Source organism: Phoenix dactylifera, chromosome 18, assembly GCF_051530095.1.
Source record: "Phoenix dactylifera cultivar Ajwa chromosome 18, Ajwa_hap1_PhDact_Kaust_v1.1, whole genome shotgun sequence".
Taxonomy (NCBI): domain Eukaryota; kingdom Viridiplantae; phylum Streptophyta; class Magnoliopsida; order Arecales; family Arecaceae; genus Phoenix; species Phoenix dactylifera.
This window is the reverse complement of record NC_143207.1, coordinates 16,240,352-16,260,647: the sequence shown is the minus strand read 5'-3', so window position 1 is coordinate 16,260,647 and position 20,296 is coordinate 16,240,352. Positions and strand designations below refer to the sequence as shown.

General features: G+C 38.7%; 2 protein-coding genes and 2 pseudogenes across 3 annotated transcripts; all 4 read left to right on the top strand.

Moving 5' to 3' along the window:
• Positions 1-885: 885 nt before the first annotated feature.
• Positions 886-1,667, top strand: LOC103703288 (large ribosomal subunit protein uL15x pseudogene; annotated as a pseudogene). The gene has a single exon (XR_015974588.2). The product of XR_015974588.2 is annotated as a large ribosomal subunit protein uL15x pseudogene (transcript).
• A 5,909-nt stretch (positions 1,668-7,576) lies between these two features.
• On the top strand, positions 7,577-12,024 carry LOC103703287 (putative GTP diphosphokinase RSH2, chloroplastic). Its single transcript, XM_008786088.6, has 6 exons — positions 7,577-8,670; positions 8,873-9,058; positions 10,339-10,799; positions 10,937-11,095; positions 11,166-11,520; positions 11,611-12,024. Exons 1-6 carry the CDS (start codon positions 7,948-7,950, stop codon positions 11,884-11,886), a joined length of 2,160 nt encoding a protein of 719 aa, XP_008784310.3. The 5' UTR covers positions 7,577-7,947; the 3' UTR covers positions 11,887-12,024.
• Positions 12,025-14,668: 2,644 nt separating this feature from the next.
• LOC149750960 (endoglucanase 8-like) lies at positions 14,669-17,495 on the top strand. Its single transcript, XM_089928521.1, has 3 exons — positions 14,669-14,905; positions 15,795-15,995; positions 16,970-17,495. Exons 1-3 carry the CDS (start codon positions 14,750-14,752, stop codon positions 17,399-17,401), a joined length of 789 nt encoding a protein of 262 aa, XP_089784647.1. The 5' UTR covers positions 14,669-14,749; the 3' UTR covers positions 17,402-17,495.
• A 1,499-nt stretch (positions 17,496-18,994) lies between these two features.
• On the top strand, positions 18,995-19,321 carry LOC103703403 (endoglucanase 8 pseudogene; annotated as a pseudogene).
• The last annotated feature ends 975 nt before the right edge of the window (positions 19,322-20,296 follow it).

Here is a 20,296-nt window from a genome sequence, read left to right as displayed (position 1 = left end):
TATTCACATTGGGTGGCTAATGACATCCAAGTGAAGGTGGGGAAAAAGGAACAATATTGTCCTATGGTGCATAGAAAATATGTGAGGCGCTCTTTCTTAATTAGGATGGGGCAGGATTAGCTTGCCATGTGAGACTTGTTTGGTTTGCAGGAACAAAAAAAATATAGTCAACAGTAAAATAAAAAAAATATATTTTTTATTTATTTGGAGTTCTGAAAAAAGAGAGATGGAAAAGTAGCATTCCCATGGAAGTCAGTTTCTTAAGAGAAAAATTCATGGAGGACATGAAAAAGCTACTTTACCACCGGTTGAAAATTGGAGACCTTTTTTTTCAAAAATATCCTTAAGCTATCAAAACTCATGAAAAAGGTTTTTCATTTTATTAAGGGTATAATAGGCATTTCATACAATTTTCTTAGAAAAGTAGATACTCAATCAAACATAAGCCACTATGAAATATGCCACTTTTTCATGGTCAACCAAACATGCCATGTGATTTATAGAAAGACAAATAAGGTTGCAAATTATATTGCGATATATGTGGCTAATTATACTGGATCTGCTCTATGGAAGACTTTGTTAGATATTTTTATTAAATTTTTTTTTTTTTTTTGCTAATTTATATGGATGTATTCGTTCTAAATTGGTTTAATAAATTTGATTTACCAAAAAAAGATAATTGTGGCAAATATGTACAGTCATTGTCATGTCTTAAGAAAGGCAGCCCATAGTATTTATGGCCCAGCCCAACTATCTGGGCTTTTAAAATGGCTCGGAGCTCCGATGAGAGTCGATCCAGCAACTACAATCTCAATCAGACGGTCCATAACCCATCACCCCCTCACGAAGCACCCCACATCCATCCCTTCAAATTTCAAAAGTCCCTCGGGCTAGGATTTGGAAGGCTCTCCGCTCATTCCGGCCCCCTTCCAAAACCCTAACCCTAGGAGAGAGAAGGGGAGAGAGGGGGAGAGAAGCGGCGGCGGCGGCGGAGATGACGACCCGCTTCAAGAAGAACCGGAAGAAGCGCGGCCACGTGAGCGCCGGGCACGGACGCATCGGCAAGCACCGGAAGCACCCCGGAGGCCGCGGTAACGCCGGTGGCATGCACCACCACCGCATCCTCTTCGACAAGTACCACCCAGGGTACTTCGGCAAGGTCGGCATGCGCTACTTTCACCGCCTCCGCAACAAGTTCTACTGCCCCACCGTCAACGTCGAGCGCCTCTGGTCCCTCATCCCCGACGATGTCAAGGAGTCAGCCGCCGCCGCCGGCGGTAGCTCTGCCCCCCTCATTGACGTCACCCAGTTCGGCTACTTCAAGGTCCTCGGCAAGGGCATGCTGCCCCCTTCCCTCCCCGTCGTCGTCAAGGCCAAGCTCGTCTCCAAGATCGCTGAAAAGAAGATCAAGGCTGCTGGCGGCGCTGTCCTCCTCACAGCCTAATCCGATCCTATCTACTGTTGTCCGGAGATCTAGGGTTCTTTCGCTTAATCCTTTGGTTAGTTTGCGATTTAAAGTTCATATTTTGAGATTCTGTTTCATTTGGATATGTGCTGGAGACTTGGTTCAGATTTCTTATTCTGGATCGCTGATGTATGTTTAAGTGATGTGATGAGTTTATTAAAACTAGATTTTGAAAAAGTTCAGACGGTTTTATGGTGCAAAATCTTCTCCTTTTTTCGGAAAATAGCTGGTTATATTATGATTAATCCCATCATATTGTTGTTTAATCCTTTAACCTGAAATAATGTGGTTGCTATGGTAATACAGTATTATATGTTTTTAGATGGTGCAGCTGGACTACTTGCATCCAATTGCTTTGGATATGAATGGTAGTATCATTTAATTTGTTATAGGAGAAGTTGTGAGTCATGGTTGCTTAGGGTTGCTTTAGATTTAGGGTCCAAGTGGAAGGATGTCTAGTTATTTTTCCTGAAAATAACAAGCTAATTCTCCTGTTTGCTAACTTGAATTTTGGTTTTTAGATTGCAAATTGTTATATCAAAATGTGAATGTATCTTATACTCAGAGAGTTTTAATTGTCTTCATGGAATTCACTTAAAAAAATTGTCTTTGTGGAATAAATTGATGCACAATTGATGCATCTATATATCTTTTTTTTTAAGAAAAAAAGGTTTTTGAATTTTTCTTGTCTATGCATGGTTGTTTTGCCGACAATTGATTTTGACTGCCTTCTGAATCATACATGTTTTTATAATTATACACCTATATACTTCTTTGTAGCCTTCGGTCCATTTCGATATCTGTTTTCACTCAAATGCAAATGATTTATATTGATTATGTTACAAGGGTGATTGCAAAGCAAATGTGATGACATTTAATCCTCATAGACACAAGAGAAAGGACATGGTGACTGAAGCTAGCTTGAAGCTTATTTGAAATCCTTGTGGATGAATTATGGCTTTTTAGTGTTACGTTTTTCTTTTTAAGTTTCCTTATGAGTGGATTTTCAGTCTTGTTTGTTCTTAATTAAAATCTTATAAACTGAATGAGATTCCATCTGTGGCACCTTTTTTTTTTCAGAGACCAAATTTACATATTTAAATAGAGGATCAAAGTATTGCATATCGGGTATGTCTCGGTCATAGCATGCTTCCATTCGACACATAAGCATTGAAAGATGTTCATGTTTGAAAGAAGATTGGCAACTAGTAGACCAAAATGTGCTTCCTTTTTTTTTTTAGTTTTAAGCATATGTTCTATTCTTTTAGCAACCTATAGTATCTAGAGTTATAAATTTTCATGGATATCTGGATTGATTGTAGTTCAGTATTTGCATTACACGATTTTTAGTAACTTATCATGCATTATACAACTATTTTACTTTCAAGCCTGATAAGCTTGAGCTCATGATAGTTTTACATGAGAATGACCATCTATGTATAGACATTAACAATATATTAGAAGTGTTTTATGCATATTATTAGATTGATAAGATGCTTAAATACTGATAGTACTATTATAAGCTTGAACGTTGTTTATTACCTTAAATTTTAAAGTTTAGTATAGTGAAAACGATTGCTTTTTATTGCTATCATGTCCGGTAGGCTATTGAATACCTAAAAATAAAAAAGATAAGGGTTACTGAACACATGGAGTTGAAACATAGGGTGCTTTGAATAATCAATTATAGGTTTAAGATGTAAAGTTAGGATCAAGCCTGGATGGCTTTGTAGTTGATTGTATTGCTTGATATCAAAGAGATGCATACTGTAATGAGCTAATATGATTTAATATTAGCTTGATGGAATGCTTAAATGCTGATAGTATTATTAAAAGCTCAAATGCTATTCCTCACCTTATTTTTCAAAGTTTAGTGAAATGAAAATGATCACTTTTTATTGCTGTCATGTCCAGAAGGTGATTAAATGCTTAAAGAAAAGAAATGATAAGTAAGAGTTATCAAACACAGAGTAATTGACCATCTGTTTAAGATGTAAAGTTAAGGTCAAGCCCATATGGCTCTGTAGCTTGTTGTATTGATTGATATGAAAGAGTTGCACACACGTATGAGCTAATGCAAATTGATAAGGACGTTGAATGGATGAAGGCAGGCACGTATATATAGCACAAATGATTCTTACCACGGTACAATCTGTTGCTGGAAATTGGACCCGGGGGCGACTGTCGGCTGAGAGGGGAGGAGCTCCGCTGCTGGAACGGTAGGTGGCGGCGCGTCAGCTGGTGGCGTCCTCCTGGAGAGTCCTGCAAGAAGCCGGTGGCCGGGATCTCCGGCGCCGGCCCTCCGATGCTTAAGTCAGAGGGGGCTAGTATATGAGTGGAGTAAAAGAGGGGAATGTTTGTTCTTGTGTCTGTCCCCTTTCTTTTTTCCCCCAGGTTCCCTTTTATAGAAGGATATTATGTTACCTGAGAGGTGACAGGGCAAATTGTCTTCTTCGTGATAATTGGGCACGATCATGCTCATTAATGGCGTTGTGGAGAATGAGACCGGATCAGACCGGAGTCAGCGAATTGTCATGGTTGATCAGACCTGTTGGAGTGGTTCAACCGCCGGCCGTGGTGGGCCTGGGGTTCGTAGATAGCAAGTGCATTAATTGCTGAGTGAACCGGTGATCAGGGAGAGCCATACGCTTTGATGGTCCAGTGATCCGGAGATCATCTTGAGCCGTGTTCATTAATGGTTGAGTGCACTGGAGGCCCGCAGGGGTCACACGCATTAATGATCGGGTGTGCCGGAGGCCTGCGGAGGTCACGTGCCTTAATGGCTTGACGACGGTAGCAGAGTACGGTGGAGTTGGATATCTAGTTGTCAGATTCTCTCTAAGGGATTAGGCTGGGGTCGAATATTTGGACAAGGCATTTTTAGGGCTCGGCACCTGGCCGGGTGCCGAGCCGAGCCAGTTGCTCAGTGGGGTGCCTTTAATTTGAGCGTCGCGAGGTCGGCGTCTCCTGGTCGGGCGCCTTTCTGGTCGGGCGTCTTCTGGTCGGCGCCCTTCTGGTCGGCGCTCTCTGGTCGGCGCTCCCTGGGCGAGCGCCTCCGGGCTGGCGCGACTTGGGTTTTCCCCCAACACAATCCATGGTCAAATATGATGATAACTAGTTTATAGAATTGATCAATAATAAGATAGCAACTAATACTACCTATTACGACATATTAAGGACCTCAAGTGACTTGAAAGACTATATTGACTGCTGAGAGATGGCTGGTATTCCATGGAAAGGGAAGCTTGAATGGTTTTAGGTGGACCCGGCAATGCCTCAGTTTTCAGCCCTCTTCTTGAGGTTTCAAGTATACTTGGCTCGCCGACAGTGCCTCGTGGTGTGATAGGGTCCGGGCCGGATAGGGCTCTTACCTTCTCCGGCGGCGCCCCTTTCCAGGAGACTTGAGCTCGGTCTGTCGCTGAGGACGTTTCTCCATACCACAATTTGGGAGTCTTTGGCTTTGGGTAATTTTCCCTCTCTAAAAATAAACAGAACGTCAAGTTAGATGTCATCTAATCAAATTATATGAATTATGTCATTCATCAACAGATGGAAACAATTCTTTACAAGATTCTCAAGCTAGCAATCCTTAACTTTACAATTCAAATGGCACGATATTTCATCCAAAAAAAAAAATGGATGATGATTGATGTAGAACTTTCTTATACTCGATGCAACTATTTGATACTAAAATCAAAAACTATGTCACTATATGATACAAACCTATTTAATACAAACCTGTGCTGTAAGTCGCTTCAACAAATTGAGTTGAAGGGGTCGGGTTTAGCCAAGATCGAGGTAATAGCATCCATAGGAAGCAAACGTGTAGCAATACCATCTGATACTGTCAAACCTATTATGTACCGCACCAATTCCTGATTGCCACATCAACGGCGATCTGAGGGATGATCGGACAACCTATTGCCACCCTTGGATCACAACAATCCCTACATGCTAACATTTGCATCGGACTTGATTCTTTGTTCCAAGTCACTTCATGGTCAACAACAGGGCGGTTCATCTGTTGCTCGCGGTTTAACTGCTGGGCTCCAAATAAACCGGTTCGATGTCGATGTGTCGGGTGAGTAACCGCCGGGATTGGCGGGCGGGCAGGACCGCGAAAGGGACGGACCGTGCCGGTCGGTACGCGAGACCCCGACCGGTCGGCAGGGCGACAGCCAGCCTTCGGCGCGATGGCCACGTGCCGACATATCAGCGCCGACGGACTCGACTCCTTCCGCACGTTTGCTACGCGACAGCCGACACGTGTTCCCCGCCGCTGAAGCTTCCGTTCTAGTATCCGGACACGTGCTCCTCTTCCGGCGAGGCGTCATCGGCAGTTTCGTTTATTTAGTGACACCTGTGCCCTTCCCTCATCTGTTTTGGAAGCTAATTTACCATTACCATGAAGAATTTTGCTTCTCGGAGCTGCAAATGTCTGCTGCTATGCTAGTTACACATGCTTGTTTCAAAAGGTAAGGGCGATATGGTGCGGACGCCAGCGTCGAATCACCTGTTACGCAAGGCCATCGCAGATCACTACTTTCATTATAGCTGAATTAATTTTATGATATTTTATTTTATGTTGATTGCGTTTGTTTACATACTATTATTTTAGGGCTTTTACGAGATTGTTTTCTTTATTGGGATTGTTTTATTATTTTATGGTCATATATATATATATATATATATATATGGGTTCATGCATATAATTAGGGTTATTGAATGATTGAATAAAATAGTCTTCTTTTCTTTGAAATCCTGGTATGAAGCTATGGCTAGAGTCAGATGAGAAGCCTGATTCTTTTTCTTCTTCTCCTCTTCTCTTCTTCCTTCTTCTTTCCTCTCCTTCTTGTAGTTGTCCTGCATCAACTTTGGATTGCAAAGAATCCTTAATTGTAAAATGCCTTAATTGTTTGAAAAATAATTATTAATGAGTATCTAAATAAAAATATGGAATTTATTCATTAGAACTGCTTAAAAAATTTTGATGGATGATATCATAACCATTTGTGACATTATGGGTTTCCTCTTGTACATGATGAGATCTGGTAATCCATTTAGTTGCAGTCGGTTTTGAGATGAGTTAAAAGGGCTATAACGGTCCTAATCTAAAAGAGTATAAAACCATGGCACTTGGGATAAATTATTATATAGATTGATAAGATACATTATCTAAAAGATATTGTAGAAAAATTATTATGGACAACAGGTACATTCTTATCCAATCCATGAAGCATAATGATGACTGTTTTAGAAAAAATAAAGTTTAGCAATGATTGTGTAGTGCAACTTTTGTCCTATATGAAACACTCTAGAAATAAGTAAAATATTTAAAAATGCTACTTGCTTTTTAATAAAGTCAAATGGTTAGCTACTAGCTTCCGTGTGTGTATATATATTAAATAAATTTAACAAGTTGAGTCACCTGCTCAAATGTGGTCAAAATATTGCCAAATATAATTTAATATTTATATAGTTTTCATAATATAATAATTTTTATTCTCAATCCAGCCAACCATTTCGAAATAATTCATACATCACCATTCAAAATCCTTCATTTCATGTCATAATCGAAGATTGTGAGATGAAAATCTTTTTAATATTGAATAATGCTTTTTTTTTTTGCAATTATCCAAACTTACTTTTCAAAGAGTTTACAACAGCCTATTAGTTAACCCCACTCTAAATCTAAAGATCAAACTACTTTACTTAACTCCTCAATATTTAGCATTATAATTATTATATCAAGATACATGAAAGCCCACCAACTATCTCCATAACTTATCATTCTAAATTATATTTCACCAAATTACAATGGAATAAGTTCGAACCAACTCCTCTATCACCAAAAAATTTTATCCAATACCAACCAAGACTTGGCCTAGCAACATGGTTCTTTCTTTCGTAGCAGGCCATGATGCCACATTGTTGGCGTGTCCACATTAATTCCTTGCCTTTGAGAATTAGATGCTACAATTAGATTCTTCCCTTCATCCAATTTAACCAACTTAGCAATGAATTAACAATTTTTACCAGCCCCCACCGAAATTTACGAAAAGTAAAAATCTCAATGGCAATTTGGTCATTCTACTGCTTCTCCTGGCCTCCGATCAATCTAGATGAGAAGCGCCAGATTCTTCCCCTCACGCACAACAAAACAAACCAACAGCGTGAGGAAAAGGAGAGAGAGGAAAAAAAAACCGTCACCTTCTCTCTTTTCTGTGACCTCTCTCCGTCGCCATTTCTCCCTTCTTCTCTCCCTCTTTCGGCTAACCTAGGGTTTCTTCCACGTCTCCCATAGATAAAAATCTCCAGGATTTCAGATCCCCACCTCCCGATCACATCAAGCTCCCTCCTTTCCCCCAATTCCTCGATCGTCTCCTCCCAAATTACCCGAATCTCGCTGCCCCGGTGCCGGATTCAGGGCTTTTGATCTCGGATTAGAAGGGAGAAAGCGGAGAAATTGGGGCCCGGTGACCATGTCCGTGCCGGCGATCGCCTTCTACGCGAGCCCCCCGAACGGCGTCTGCCCGACCCCCCACCACTCCTGCCAGATCGCCTCCTCCCACGGCCTCTCCGACTTTGACCTCAACCCTCGCCCGCCGTCCTCCTCCGCGGGCCCCTCCTCCTCCTCCGGCCAGAAGCCGATCGCCGGCGGCCTCTCCTGTCTTTTCTCCTCGCCGGCCGCCCGCCACTCGGCCTCCTCAAGCTTCACCGGCGCCGATGAGCTCGGCTCGCTCTGGCACGACAGGTCGGAGGATCTCGGCAGCTCCTTTTGCTACTCTTCTTACCCCTCGCCGTCCTTCAAGTGCCGGGACCATAGCCCCGTGTCGGTGTTCCAGGGTCCGGTGTCGTGCAGCGGGAGCGGCTCTGCTAGAAGCCTGCCGTTGGTGAGAACGACGCTGGAGTGGAGCAGCGGTGACTGGAGGCTGGGGAAAGATAGGATTTTTAGCGGGTTCGTTAGGAACGCGTCGGGTTCTTGTCTTGATTTCAATTCCCCAAGTGTACCTTTGCCCGGAGGTGGTGGGTTCGATGTGGAAGAGTTGGATTTTAATTTGGAAGAGCGTTTGCATGAGGAGGCGCCTGTTTGCGAGCCATATGCTGTGGAATTGCTCGCCGGCGCTCAATCAAGACATAAGATTTTCTGCGAGGAATTTGTGGTGAAGGCTTTCTATGAAGCCGAGAAGGCTCACAGGGGGCAGGTGAATATAAATATGCAATATTTTCCATTTGAAATGAAATGAGATCTTCTTAGCTTCTTTGCGTTAATTTGTTTATGGTTTATTCTGTGGAATCCTGGTTTACAATTATTCTGAGATTATTGGTGAACTGGATTGTCATTGAAGATGTTGATGGTATTTAGGTTTGTGAATTGAATTGGGTTTCCTTTGGCTTATCTATTAGATGAGGGCGAGTGGAGATCCTTACCTGCAACATTGTGTGGAGACGGCAGTTTTGTTAGCGAAGATTGGTGCTAATGCCACGGTAGTTGCTGCGGGGCTTTTGCATGATACATTCGATGATTCTTTTGTCGACTATGATTATATTTTCCACATGTTCGGAGCTGGCGTAGCTGATCTGGTGGAAGGGGTAATTTTCTTTTTGCCATTGCTCTACATTGGTTCTTCCTACCCGTGTGTATAATTGAGTGATGAGTTTTTATAATACGATACTTGTGAATGTTAGTTGGTGCAGTTTTGCATGTTCTCCTGCTGCATCATCGAGTATTTACATCATCTCTCTGAAAGATTGCAAAAATCATAATTGTAGCACTTGATGTAGAACAGATGTTCAAGTGGGCATTATTTCATTATCTTTGTTCATCGTTTTCCCTTCATTGACTAACAATCCATTATGCCACTAGAAGTTTAAACAAAAGTCTGATCTTGTTATGTCTGAATATCGCTCAGTGTGAAAGTTTGTTGGTTAGTAGTTTGAACTTTGGAGAAACTTTTGCTATTTTTTTCATATCGAGGAGGAACTTGGGTTCATTTGATTCTGTTAAGGTTCTCTAGTTTGGCAATGTGCTTCAATTCATTTTTGTGCTTCTCTGTTGTTATTATATTTAGACCTGATGAGTGTCTATTCAAATGAGCATCATGGACCGGCATCAAGATATGAGATCCTTACCTTGCTGCTCTGGAGTATGGACTCTGTAGCTTGTTGACCAAGACTTTCTTTTTTTTTTGCCTCTTTGGATTAAACAGAGTAGGACAACTTTAACTTTGATTTAGTGTAACATCTAATGGACCAACTTCTAATTTTTATAAGCTATACAGGAGTTTGATGAATTGGATTTATCAAGAATGGACACTGGATCATTGACATGGGTTTTCTGGGTACATATTGACATGTGTTTTAAAACATTATGCAAAAGTGAATGCAGGATTTGAACCCAGATCTCGTGTATAACCGCCAAAAGACTTCACAGCAGGCCAAGCTGGTCCTGTTAATCATTTCCTTCACAGATATACTGTCATTATCTGACTGTTCAGTACAGGCAAATTTTTATGTTATCTGGCATTAGCTCCTTCGATTGGACATTATAGCTTTCTGCCCGCATGGATTTTCTCTGTGAGGTGTTGCTTAGGTGCATAATAAGACTGTAGCGGCATTTACTTTTGGTTTCTGATTGTAAAATAACTGTTGCATATCATATGTTGTTGCGAAGGAAGACTTATCAGCTAAAACAAAAATATCATGAAGTGGTTTACATTTTTTTTTACTTTGTTTTTTTATCATGTCATTTATCTTTTTGTATTCTATACCATCGGTTGGTAATTTTGTACGTACAGGCAACCGTATCATGTATTATTCCATCACAAGCTCTGAAGACCTAAATTTTAATTGCAGTTTGGCATTTTATGCAGGTCTCAAAGTTGAGCCAGTTAAGCCAGCTTGCTCGTGATAACAATACTGCTAGTAAAACTGTTGAGGCTGACCGGTTACACACAATGTTTCTTGCAATGGCAGATGCCAGAGCAGTTCTTATAAAGCTAGCAGACAGACTGCATAACATGATGACATTGGAAGCATTACCTAGGGTTAAACAACACAGATTTGCAAAGGAGACGTTGGAGATCTTTGTTCCTTTGGCCAATAGATTGGGAATCTCAAGTTGGAAGGAGCAGCTTGAGAATTTGTGCTTCAAACATCTCCATCCAGAGCAACACAAAGAGCTATCCTCCAAACTTGTCAAGTCCTTCAATGAGGCAAATATATCATCTGCGATTACAAAACTTGAAAAGGCTCTTCAGGATGAAGGTGTTTCTTATCATGCTTTATCTGGGAGGCACAAGAGCTTGTACAGCATATACTCCAAGATGCTGAAGTACATCCTTTCCCCTTTCTAAGTAATCATATGTCCAACTGAATTCATATGTCCATCTGAACTGAACATTCATCCTTTCACATATTTTACTCCAAATTTATTATAAGGCTAATGAGGTCGATATATCCAAATTTCAGGAAGAAGCTAACCATGGATGAGATACATGACATCCATGGGTTACGGTTGATAGTTGAGAATGAAGAAGATTGTTACATAGCTCTGAATGTTGTTCATCGGTTGTGGCCTGAAGTTCTTGGAAGGTTCAAAGACTACATAGCTCATCCCAAATTTAATGGGTATGCCATCGAAAGACTTAGGTAGTTTGACTAAATATTTTTCGAAACTAGTGCTGATCATTATTTGCAGGTACCGATGTTTACACACTGTTGTTCTGAGTGAAGACATGCTCCCACTCGAATTTCAGATCCGAACTAAGGAGATGCATCTACAAGCTGAATATGGAATTGCTGCTCATTGGAGATACAAGGAAGGTGATTGTAAACACTCTTCATTGGTGCTCCAAATGGTGGAATGGGCGAGATGGGTAATTACTTGGCAATGTGAGACATTGAACATTGACCGGTCTCCATCTCTTGGTGACTCCAGTCTCATTAGACCACCATGCCCATTTCCTTTCCATTCTGATGAATGCCCTTATTCATACACAAGCCGATGCGACTATGATGGGCCCATTTTCATCATCATCCTGGAAAATGAGAAGGTGAATTGTAATTTTCATATGTGATTGTTTATAGTCCCAATTATTGTTGTTGTTCAGATATCTAAATTGTGGTGTTTTTGTGGATTTCAGATGTCTGTGCAGGAGTTTCCGGCGAACTCAACCGTATCGGATTTGTTGGAGAGAGCAGGGGGAGGGAGCTCAAGATGGCCACCTTACAGTTTTCCTCTCAAGGAAGACTTGAGGCCGAGACTGAATCATGAGCCAGTGAGCAACCCCAGTCAGAAGCTGAAGATGGGGGATGTGGTGGAGCTGACGCCATCTATACCTGACAAGTCGTTGACAGAGTATAGGGAGGAAATCCAGCGGATGTATGAGCTTGGATTATCTCGAGCCAGCATGGTTTGAGAAGTTGGCCAACACCTTTGTGCATCATGCCTTATGTTATAATTAGTCCATTGATTCATTGTATATATGAACTAATTGTACAGAAATCCATTCCCATTTGCGAACATAACAACTTAGCAGTTAATGACGTTTCTTAAACTTTGTTTATCAGTTCCTTTCCTGTTCTCCCATGGACCTGCTTCTTCGGATGCTTAGGCACTACCAGGTTCTCATGAAAACTAGCTCGTCACCAACTGGACTTTATTTCATGCAGTGTTGCCTTGGTGTCCTTAGGCAAGCAGTGACATCATCTTGCCTCTCTTAGGTTCATCCAGAAATTGCTTTCTTCGGCTGCTTTGGATGGTCCAGGAGCTTCTTCGGATGTCTATATCCTGATATCTTTCTCAGAATCTTCTGGTTCAGGCAATGCTACATACATCATATCCAGGGCGTCAGCATAAGATCTTTGGCTGCTGATCAATCCAACATGATGCTTGAGGGTTAATGCTCCAAGTGTCGAACAACCCACTGCTCGTTATTGAGGCAGTTGTCACCCCCTACCCAACTCCCATCTGTGGGTAAAATTAGCCGTCTAATTGATGCCGAGAAGCTTCAGATTCAAGAGGACAAAGCCCTTAAAATCAAGGATGCAGAAGAGCCTAATAATTTTTTTTTAACTTACAGCAGTCCTTTTCTTTCTTTCTTTTTCTATTACTTTCCGCCTTATATTTGTGTTCCGACAAGGTAGAAATGGTCTTTTCTACCTTATATTTTGTATTAGTAGAGCACTCGAACAAGAATCTCTGGCTTAAATCAGGTTAATTGGATGGTTGTAGGTGAAGGGAAAAAAAATATAGGGAAAATGTGATAAAGTAATGGGACCTACCTGTGTTAAATAAATTCACAACTTACAGCACAAGGGGAGCAGCTTCTGTGCTATTTTTCCAGACACTCGGTTTGGCTTTACTGGAGGTTTGTATTTTCTATAGTATATTTAGGTATTATTTGGATGTTGCACTAAAAGATCTAAATTCATTCAAATCCATATGGTTTATGAGTTGGGTCCTTTCTGATACCATCTGTAACTAAAAATGCTAGCTCGAAGATATTATTTGAATTATTTAGTACTATAAAAGTATTCAAAATCTACGCAATGTATAGCTATTATGAGACTAAATATACATCTGCATAAATTCTTAAAAATATATTTAGAAACATAGAAGATGAGAGAGAAATGTACCAAACAAATTTTAAGGGAAGCTTATCCTTGCTTTTACACCACCAACATCTTAAAGTGAGAAAGTCTAATAACTCTAACCATTATTGATTATTGGTGGTTTTCACCTACATAAGTGTGCTCTAGTATTTTTTATCTTATGCTTGTCGCCTTTTACATTTCTCCACAAATTTGAATATACTTTGTTAGAGATCTAATCTAAAATTAGACCCCAAGTGGCAGCTAGTGAGTGGGTACCTGATGATCGAGTTGAAGAATGAACCACTTTTTGAATTTGATGGAAACACCTGCTCAACCTTCTTAAACTTTGCACCCTAACTTTAGGCAAATTAACCAAAATCCTTCTCCTGAGAACAAAAATTTCCACAAACCTACATTGCCTCACCAGAATCCCCTAAAAACCCGTTATATGTCATGAGGAAATACCACACACATAGAACCAAATAACTCTACCCATATTAAGAAAACTTAGGAAACTAACCGTTGGAGCCCTGTGTTTAAATATCTGATAATACTCTTTCAAATCCCAAACCTCCCTCCCACTTTGTTGTTCGTTCTTCTACTTCCAGTTCCAATCCTCATTTCTTCTCGCTCTTTGGATTTGAGAAAATGAAGTCATCCATGCATGCACTGATGGCTACGTGCATGGCATGGTTGGCACTCTTCAATGGCTTTCGTTCGGTTGCTGGTGGCGACTAAAACTACAAGGAAGCACTCACAAAGTCACTGCTGTTTCTTGAGGCCCAGCGGTCAGGGAAGCTCCCGGCCAATTCCAGGATCCCTTGGAGAGGGGACTCAGCACTTGATGATGGGAAGCTTGCTAATGTAAGTTTTACCCATTTTCACTTGTTCAAATTCTAGCATCTTGTAGCTTCTTGCCCCAAAAAAAATAATAAAAATAAGATTTCTATTTTGTATTAATGTTGTATCTCTTTCAAATTACCAATGTCATCGGTATGGGTTATTATGTTATGATTTGGTTCATATGTTTTGGGATTGGAGTTTGTAATCCAAGTTTTTGCCTGTTTAGCATGATATTGGTTTGATAAAATTACATATATAATATGTGGTCTTTGCTTTGCTTGTGTTTCGATGGTGTTTACACATGTCTATTCAAATAAAGTAAGGGTTTACAATATCCACGCACATATGATTTACCCACAGCAGAGAGAGGAGGTTTAAAATCTAAAGGAGTTTTGAAAGAAAATAGATTGTCATAGTTTTTGAAGTGAAAGGTATAAGAAATGTTATAAGAAATTTGAGATGCTATTTTTTTTTTTCTGTATGTAACAATTTTGAGCTATGTAAATTTCATATTTGTCCCTTTGATGAAAGGATAATATTGTATACATAAATGTAATTTTGTTTTTTCATATATTATGCTTCGTTCGAAGTTCTTTCATGCATTAACGTTATTGAAAAGTAGTATGAGTAGTTGAGGTTCAATTTAATCAGTTTTCATGATTCAATAATTGAAAAATAAATAGAGTTTAAATATATCATGTTTTATTTCAATCGAGGAGTCATTTCTATTATCGAATGACGCTCATTTTTTGATTTTGCCTATGTTGGTATTCTCTTGCAATATAGGTGGACCTTATTGGAGGGTATTATAATGCAGGCGATAATATAAAATTTGGGCTACCAATGGCCTTTAGTATTACAACGCTTGCTTGGTCTGCTCTTGCTTATCAGTCTGAGCTACAAACCACGGGGGAGCTAAAGAATGTGCATGCTGCCATTCGTTGGGGAATAGATTATTTTCTCAAAGCTACTGTCCAGAGCAATAGCTTGTGGGTTCAAGTGAGATTCATGCCATCCAAATTTGATATTTTAATTATATGTGCCTAATATTTTTAACTTCTAGCAAGCTCCATAAATTAATCATGTAATTACCTAGAAGGGTATGCAAAATACTGATAACAATTCATGCCTAATTTACAAAACTTTTTGGTGGAACTAATAGTGACTAACAATATTATGCCTCATTTATGCTTGATGATCATTTAATTGGAGTTAGGGGATCAGATCAAGAAGCTTCAGTTTTGTAGAAATTGTATTCAAATAAATAAGATGAGTACATGCATTCCAAATATTAAGTAGATTTGTCCATATCTTTATATAAAATCCTCAAAACCATGGATTTAGTTTGAAGAGTTTTGTTTTGCATGTGAAATGATGAAATTTCTTTTATGGAAAAATGCAAAATATTGATATTGAAAACCCTCCCACCCTCACCCTAGTAAAAAAGAGAAAAGGAAAATTTTTCATGAAAGAAAATCAAGAGAGATTTTTTAACTCTTCAATTTCTTTGAGTAAAAGCTCAAAATTTCTTCCCGTTATTCGTGAAGATATTGGAAAAATAGGAGCATGAATAAGAATATAAATAAGAAGGAAATAGAATAATTTATAGTTTATTATTTTAAATAGAACTAAAGTTGCAAAAACTTATGGAGGATTCCATAATAACCAGATAATCTGCCAAGAGAATGATCTAGGTTAGATAAGAGAAAAAAGTTACATGGTTATCAATAACATGCAATTACATTTTAGTCATGAAACCAAATTGGTAGTTCAAAACATTGTATAAATAATAGCTAATCATATCCCACTAAATTCATCAAGTTTTATACATTTCTACTTTATGTGAACATTTGTAATAAGCTTGACAATTCGTATATATCACATAAAGGTGGGAGATCCGAATGCTGATCATGGGTGTTGGATACAACCTGAGAACATGAAGACACCAAGAACTCTCTACAAGATTGATGAGACTCAGGCAGGGACAGAGATTGCATCAGAGACAGCTGCTGCCATGGTTGCTTCTTCTATTGTATTTAAGGACAATGACCTTGAGTATGCTAGTAGACTCCTTGACAAAGCTAAGGAGGTGAGGATGCTACTCCATATATAGTTTGTTTGATTGCCATATGTGAATTTCGTAAGTTAGGCAACAATCTATTCAATTGGATTGTTAGTAACAGCTTCAACTAAGTTAATTCAATTCAATTGCAACGATGGATTAATGCAGCATTCATCAAGCTAATCTATTAACAAACAAGTTTCAATTTTTTTATTATTTGCGAAAAGAACATTTATAATCTACATATAGGTTGTTGATTTAATAAAAGCCTGAATTTTATAATGATATAATTGGGAAACTTTAAGCCCGAGATATTCTGATGATCCATTCCTTATCAACTTAAGCTTTTAGGGCTGGTTGGTTTGTCAACATGCTATTAGAGCTTAAGTTGCTTTATTTAATTAAACTACTTTTTATCTTGACTTGTTTCGGTCAATATGGTCTTTGCACATGCATGGTCTAGTTCTCATGTGAGTAGAGGGGATGTTAAGCCCAATATATTTTTAGCCCATTCCTTATTAGGATGGAGTTTTGGTGTCAATTAAGTACGCTATGATGATCCAGAGAAACGTGTGGTTTCTGAACCACGGATCTTGGTTCACGCTTTATGGCGAAAAATCCAATCCCATATAAAAATATTAGTTAGCATAATAAACATTCAATCTTTTTTTTTTTGTAGTATTGCATTACGAGTTTCGCAAAAAAGGAAAATTAGAGATAAAAAAGATACACAAACAATACACTGCTCTCGGGAAAGAAAATGGTCTATCCCTTTCTTTGCCTCATTAAGAAAGTGATAAGAAAAGTACACAAAAAGATTATCAAAAAGAGCTATAGTACTTGGTTAAATGAAATAAAGTAGCCCCTTTTTATTGGGTATACTAGGACAGAGTTGGATAAAGATTTGAAGAACTTTTCATTAATTATCTTGTTATTTTGCCAAATGTGGTCATATACACTAATCTAATCCTTTTCTTTTCTTTGTATGCATTTTCAACCAGCTCTTTGAATTTGCGAAGAACCATAAAGGAACTTATGATGGGGAATGCCCATTCTACTGCTCCTATTCTGGTTATAATGTAACTCTCTCTCTCTCTTCATATGTGCCCTTGGGCAACATGGGCATTGGTCAAAAGAGTACCAATAATGATGGAGATATATGGTTTCATGCATGCACTTCGTTCTTCTTGTATATTTTTGCGCAGGATGAGTTGCTGTGGGCTGCTTCATGGCTATACATGGCTACAAAATGGGATCATTACTTGAAATATATTACTGAAGAAGCCATAACTGCTAGTGTGGCTGAATTTAGCTGGGATATAAATATAAAGTATGCTGGTGCACAAGTTCTTCTGTCAGATGTGAGAATCCCAAACCAGAATTCTCTTAAAAAAAGAAAGAGAAAAGGTGTCAGTGATTCAAAAGATTATTGAAAAGGGCCAGAATGGATCATAAAATAGTAATTAAAAGACTTCTGAAGTGTTAGAAAGAAGTTTCTCCAAAACATAATAGTATATATAATCAATGTATAGGTTTTAACTCGTATACCTAAGCATATTTAATTCCCTTGCAGTTACATCTCACTGGGGAGAATGGTCTTCAAAACTTCAAAACTCAGGCTGACAACTTTGTTTGTTCAGTCCTCCCAGATAGTCCACTCCACCAAGTGTACATTTCTCCAGGTTTGTTTAATCTTTTACAAACGTCTCATGAAGTCAACTTCAAGCTCAATAGGACTTGTTATAGGTTAATTTTTGTGAAACAGTCAACAATGAGAGTTTACTTTATGATCAGCATAGTATATGGAAGAACAAAAAAGCTAAAAGCTACATTGTAGAAACAAATAAGAGCAGCAAAACATCAAACTCCAACAGACTTAAACTCATATTGCCCTTGTTTTCTTCCATTTAAACTTATGTGCATTAATGTGTGTATTTCTATATCTTTTAGATGCACAGTTAGCCAGTAGTCTTACTTATTTATGCATCCAAATTCCACTCTAGGGGGCCTGATTCATCTCCGTGATGGAGCAAACACACAGTATGTCACAGGCGTCGCGTTTTTGTTTGGTATTTATAGTGACATTCTCACAAAGAATCGTCAAACAGTTTCATGTGGAAAGCAGGAGTTCCAACCCACTCGCCTGAGTGAGTTTGCTAAGCAACAGGTCATCTCTCTCCCTCTGCATGTTGTTTAGCTTTTGCAGTAGATTTTTTTTTTCATTATTGTCAAATTATCAATAATTAATTTTGGAGACTGATGTTTCAAATACTCATAAAATTATCGAGGTTATTTACTGAGTACATAGTAATAAGTAAAACAAAAAAAAAATTATCTCAAGAAGAATTGTTTTAAGAAAAAACTTGGAGTTAATGATAAAATGCGTTTGCTATGGTATTATATGTTAACTAGAAATTCTATTACTACTATTTAATAAAAAGTTAGACTAGTACTTAAAAGTTCATGCTTAATTTTAAAAATTATTAAAATTCATCAAACAAGCATTTTCTTTTTCTCCGGTACGTAGAATCGATATTTGTTATTTTTTAAAGACTTGCATAACATAGCACTGAAATATATGATTCTAGTAATGATTTAAAATTGTTGAAAAAAAATAAAAGAAGTATAGAGCAAGGAAGAAGTTCCCTATTTGGACCATTGCATTTCTCATTTTATTCCATATTGTCAAAACAAATTATAGAGAACTAATAGTTATCCCAAATAAGGGGCATTTAAGAACATATGATTTAGTTTTTTTTTTTGAATATATGACCATATATCGAAATGAATAACAAACAACAAGTCAAGACACATATATAAGTTACAATCTTCTATTTCTCTTCTCCATAAAACTCAAATTAATAGAACTCATGCATGAAAAAGAACTAGAAAAATATCTGCAAAAAGATAAAAAAGCAAACATCTTTTCCATGTAAAATTTATACAGAAAATATTGCATTATATATATAATCTCTCTTCATTAGATAGCACCATGTCTTAAGCTTCCATACTTTGATTTGTGGCAGATGGACTATATCTTAGGTAGCAACCCTAGGGGAAGATCCTACATGGTTGGATTTGGAACCAACCCACCAATGCAGCCCCACCACCGCGGCGCGTCGATGCCGGTGCTCCCAAGCAACGCAGAGGTTGACTGTGCCATGAGCTTTGTTAATTGGTACAAGAAGGATCAACCCAACCCTAATGAGCTCACTGGTGCTATAGTCGGTGGCCCCGACCGCTATGACAACTTCGACGACAAGCGCTCAGACTCATCCAAGCTCGAGCCATGCACCTACATCAACTCCCTTGCTATTGGCCCCCTTGCCAAACTAGCCATGCATGGAGCTTGAGCTCACATGATATGTAGAGTGTGTAGATGCTTACATTGAATCCAGAGCATGGAGATGGCAGGTGGCCTCTTTCCTCTTGCTATTTGCTCTCCTTTGGAGAGGTGTGTTGGCTTGCTCCTGGTTCCATAGTGTGGAACTTTGGTCTAGTGATTTGCACCCCTCTAATTTGCTCAAGTGGGATTTTTGGGATTCAAAACCTATTGATAACATTCCCGCCATATGAATTAATTAAGAGAAGCAATGTCTTAAAATATCAATTTTACCAATATCAAAAATTTTGAACTGGCTTGTTTCAACCACAATAGTCTTTTACTTTACTTTGTTTTGTGTGGCTAGAAGGGCTAAGGTTGCTCATTAAAAAAAGGAGCTCTACACAACCTTCGTTGTTGGAAGCTATTCCAACAAGTGGATCCGCCAATTGATTTCCTCCATGATAATGTGATGACTCTTCCTATCAATCAAATTGCACACCATCTTCCAATCTCAGCAATATATGGATGCACAAAGGCCATAAGAAGACATTATCCTTTTTCAAAAAGCCAAGTCCCATTTTGGTAATCTAAAGGGAAATTTTTCGAAGATCGAAATATATAAGGAACAAGGTGATCGTGTAAGAATTCAGGTTCAACTAATGTAAAAGAGATAATATAAGAATCTACCAGAAATAATGAGAAAAATGATGGATACTTGAATTGTCTCGTTGCAACCTTTTTTTTACGAGTATGGTAGTTTTAGCAAGTTATGCCTAAATAAATTAGTCTGGCATGATACACATATATGGTGTTATAACTGTTATTTCATGCAGATGCAAATTCAATGGACTAGTGTAGATCTAGTTGCTAGCCCCTGCTAAATTTGAATATAATCCAACAAGCAAAATATACAAACCACATTAACATCTTAATGACTAGATTATTAGTCTCATTAACCAAATCTTTCTTTATATAAACCTATTTAGTCCAACCCAATTAACAA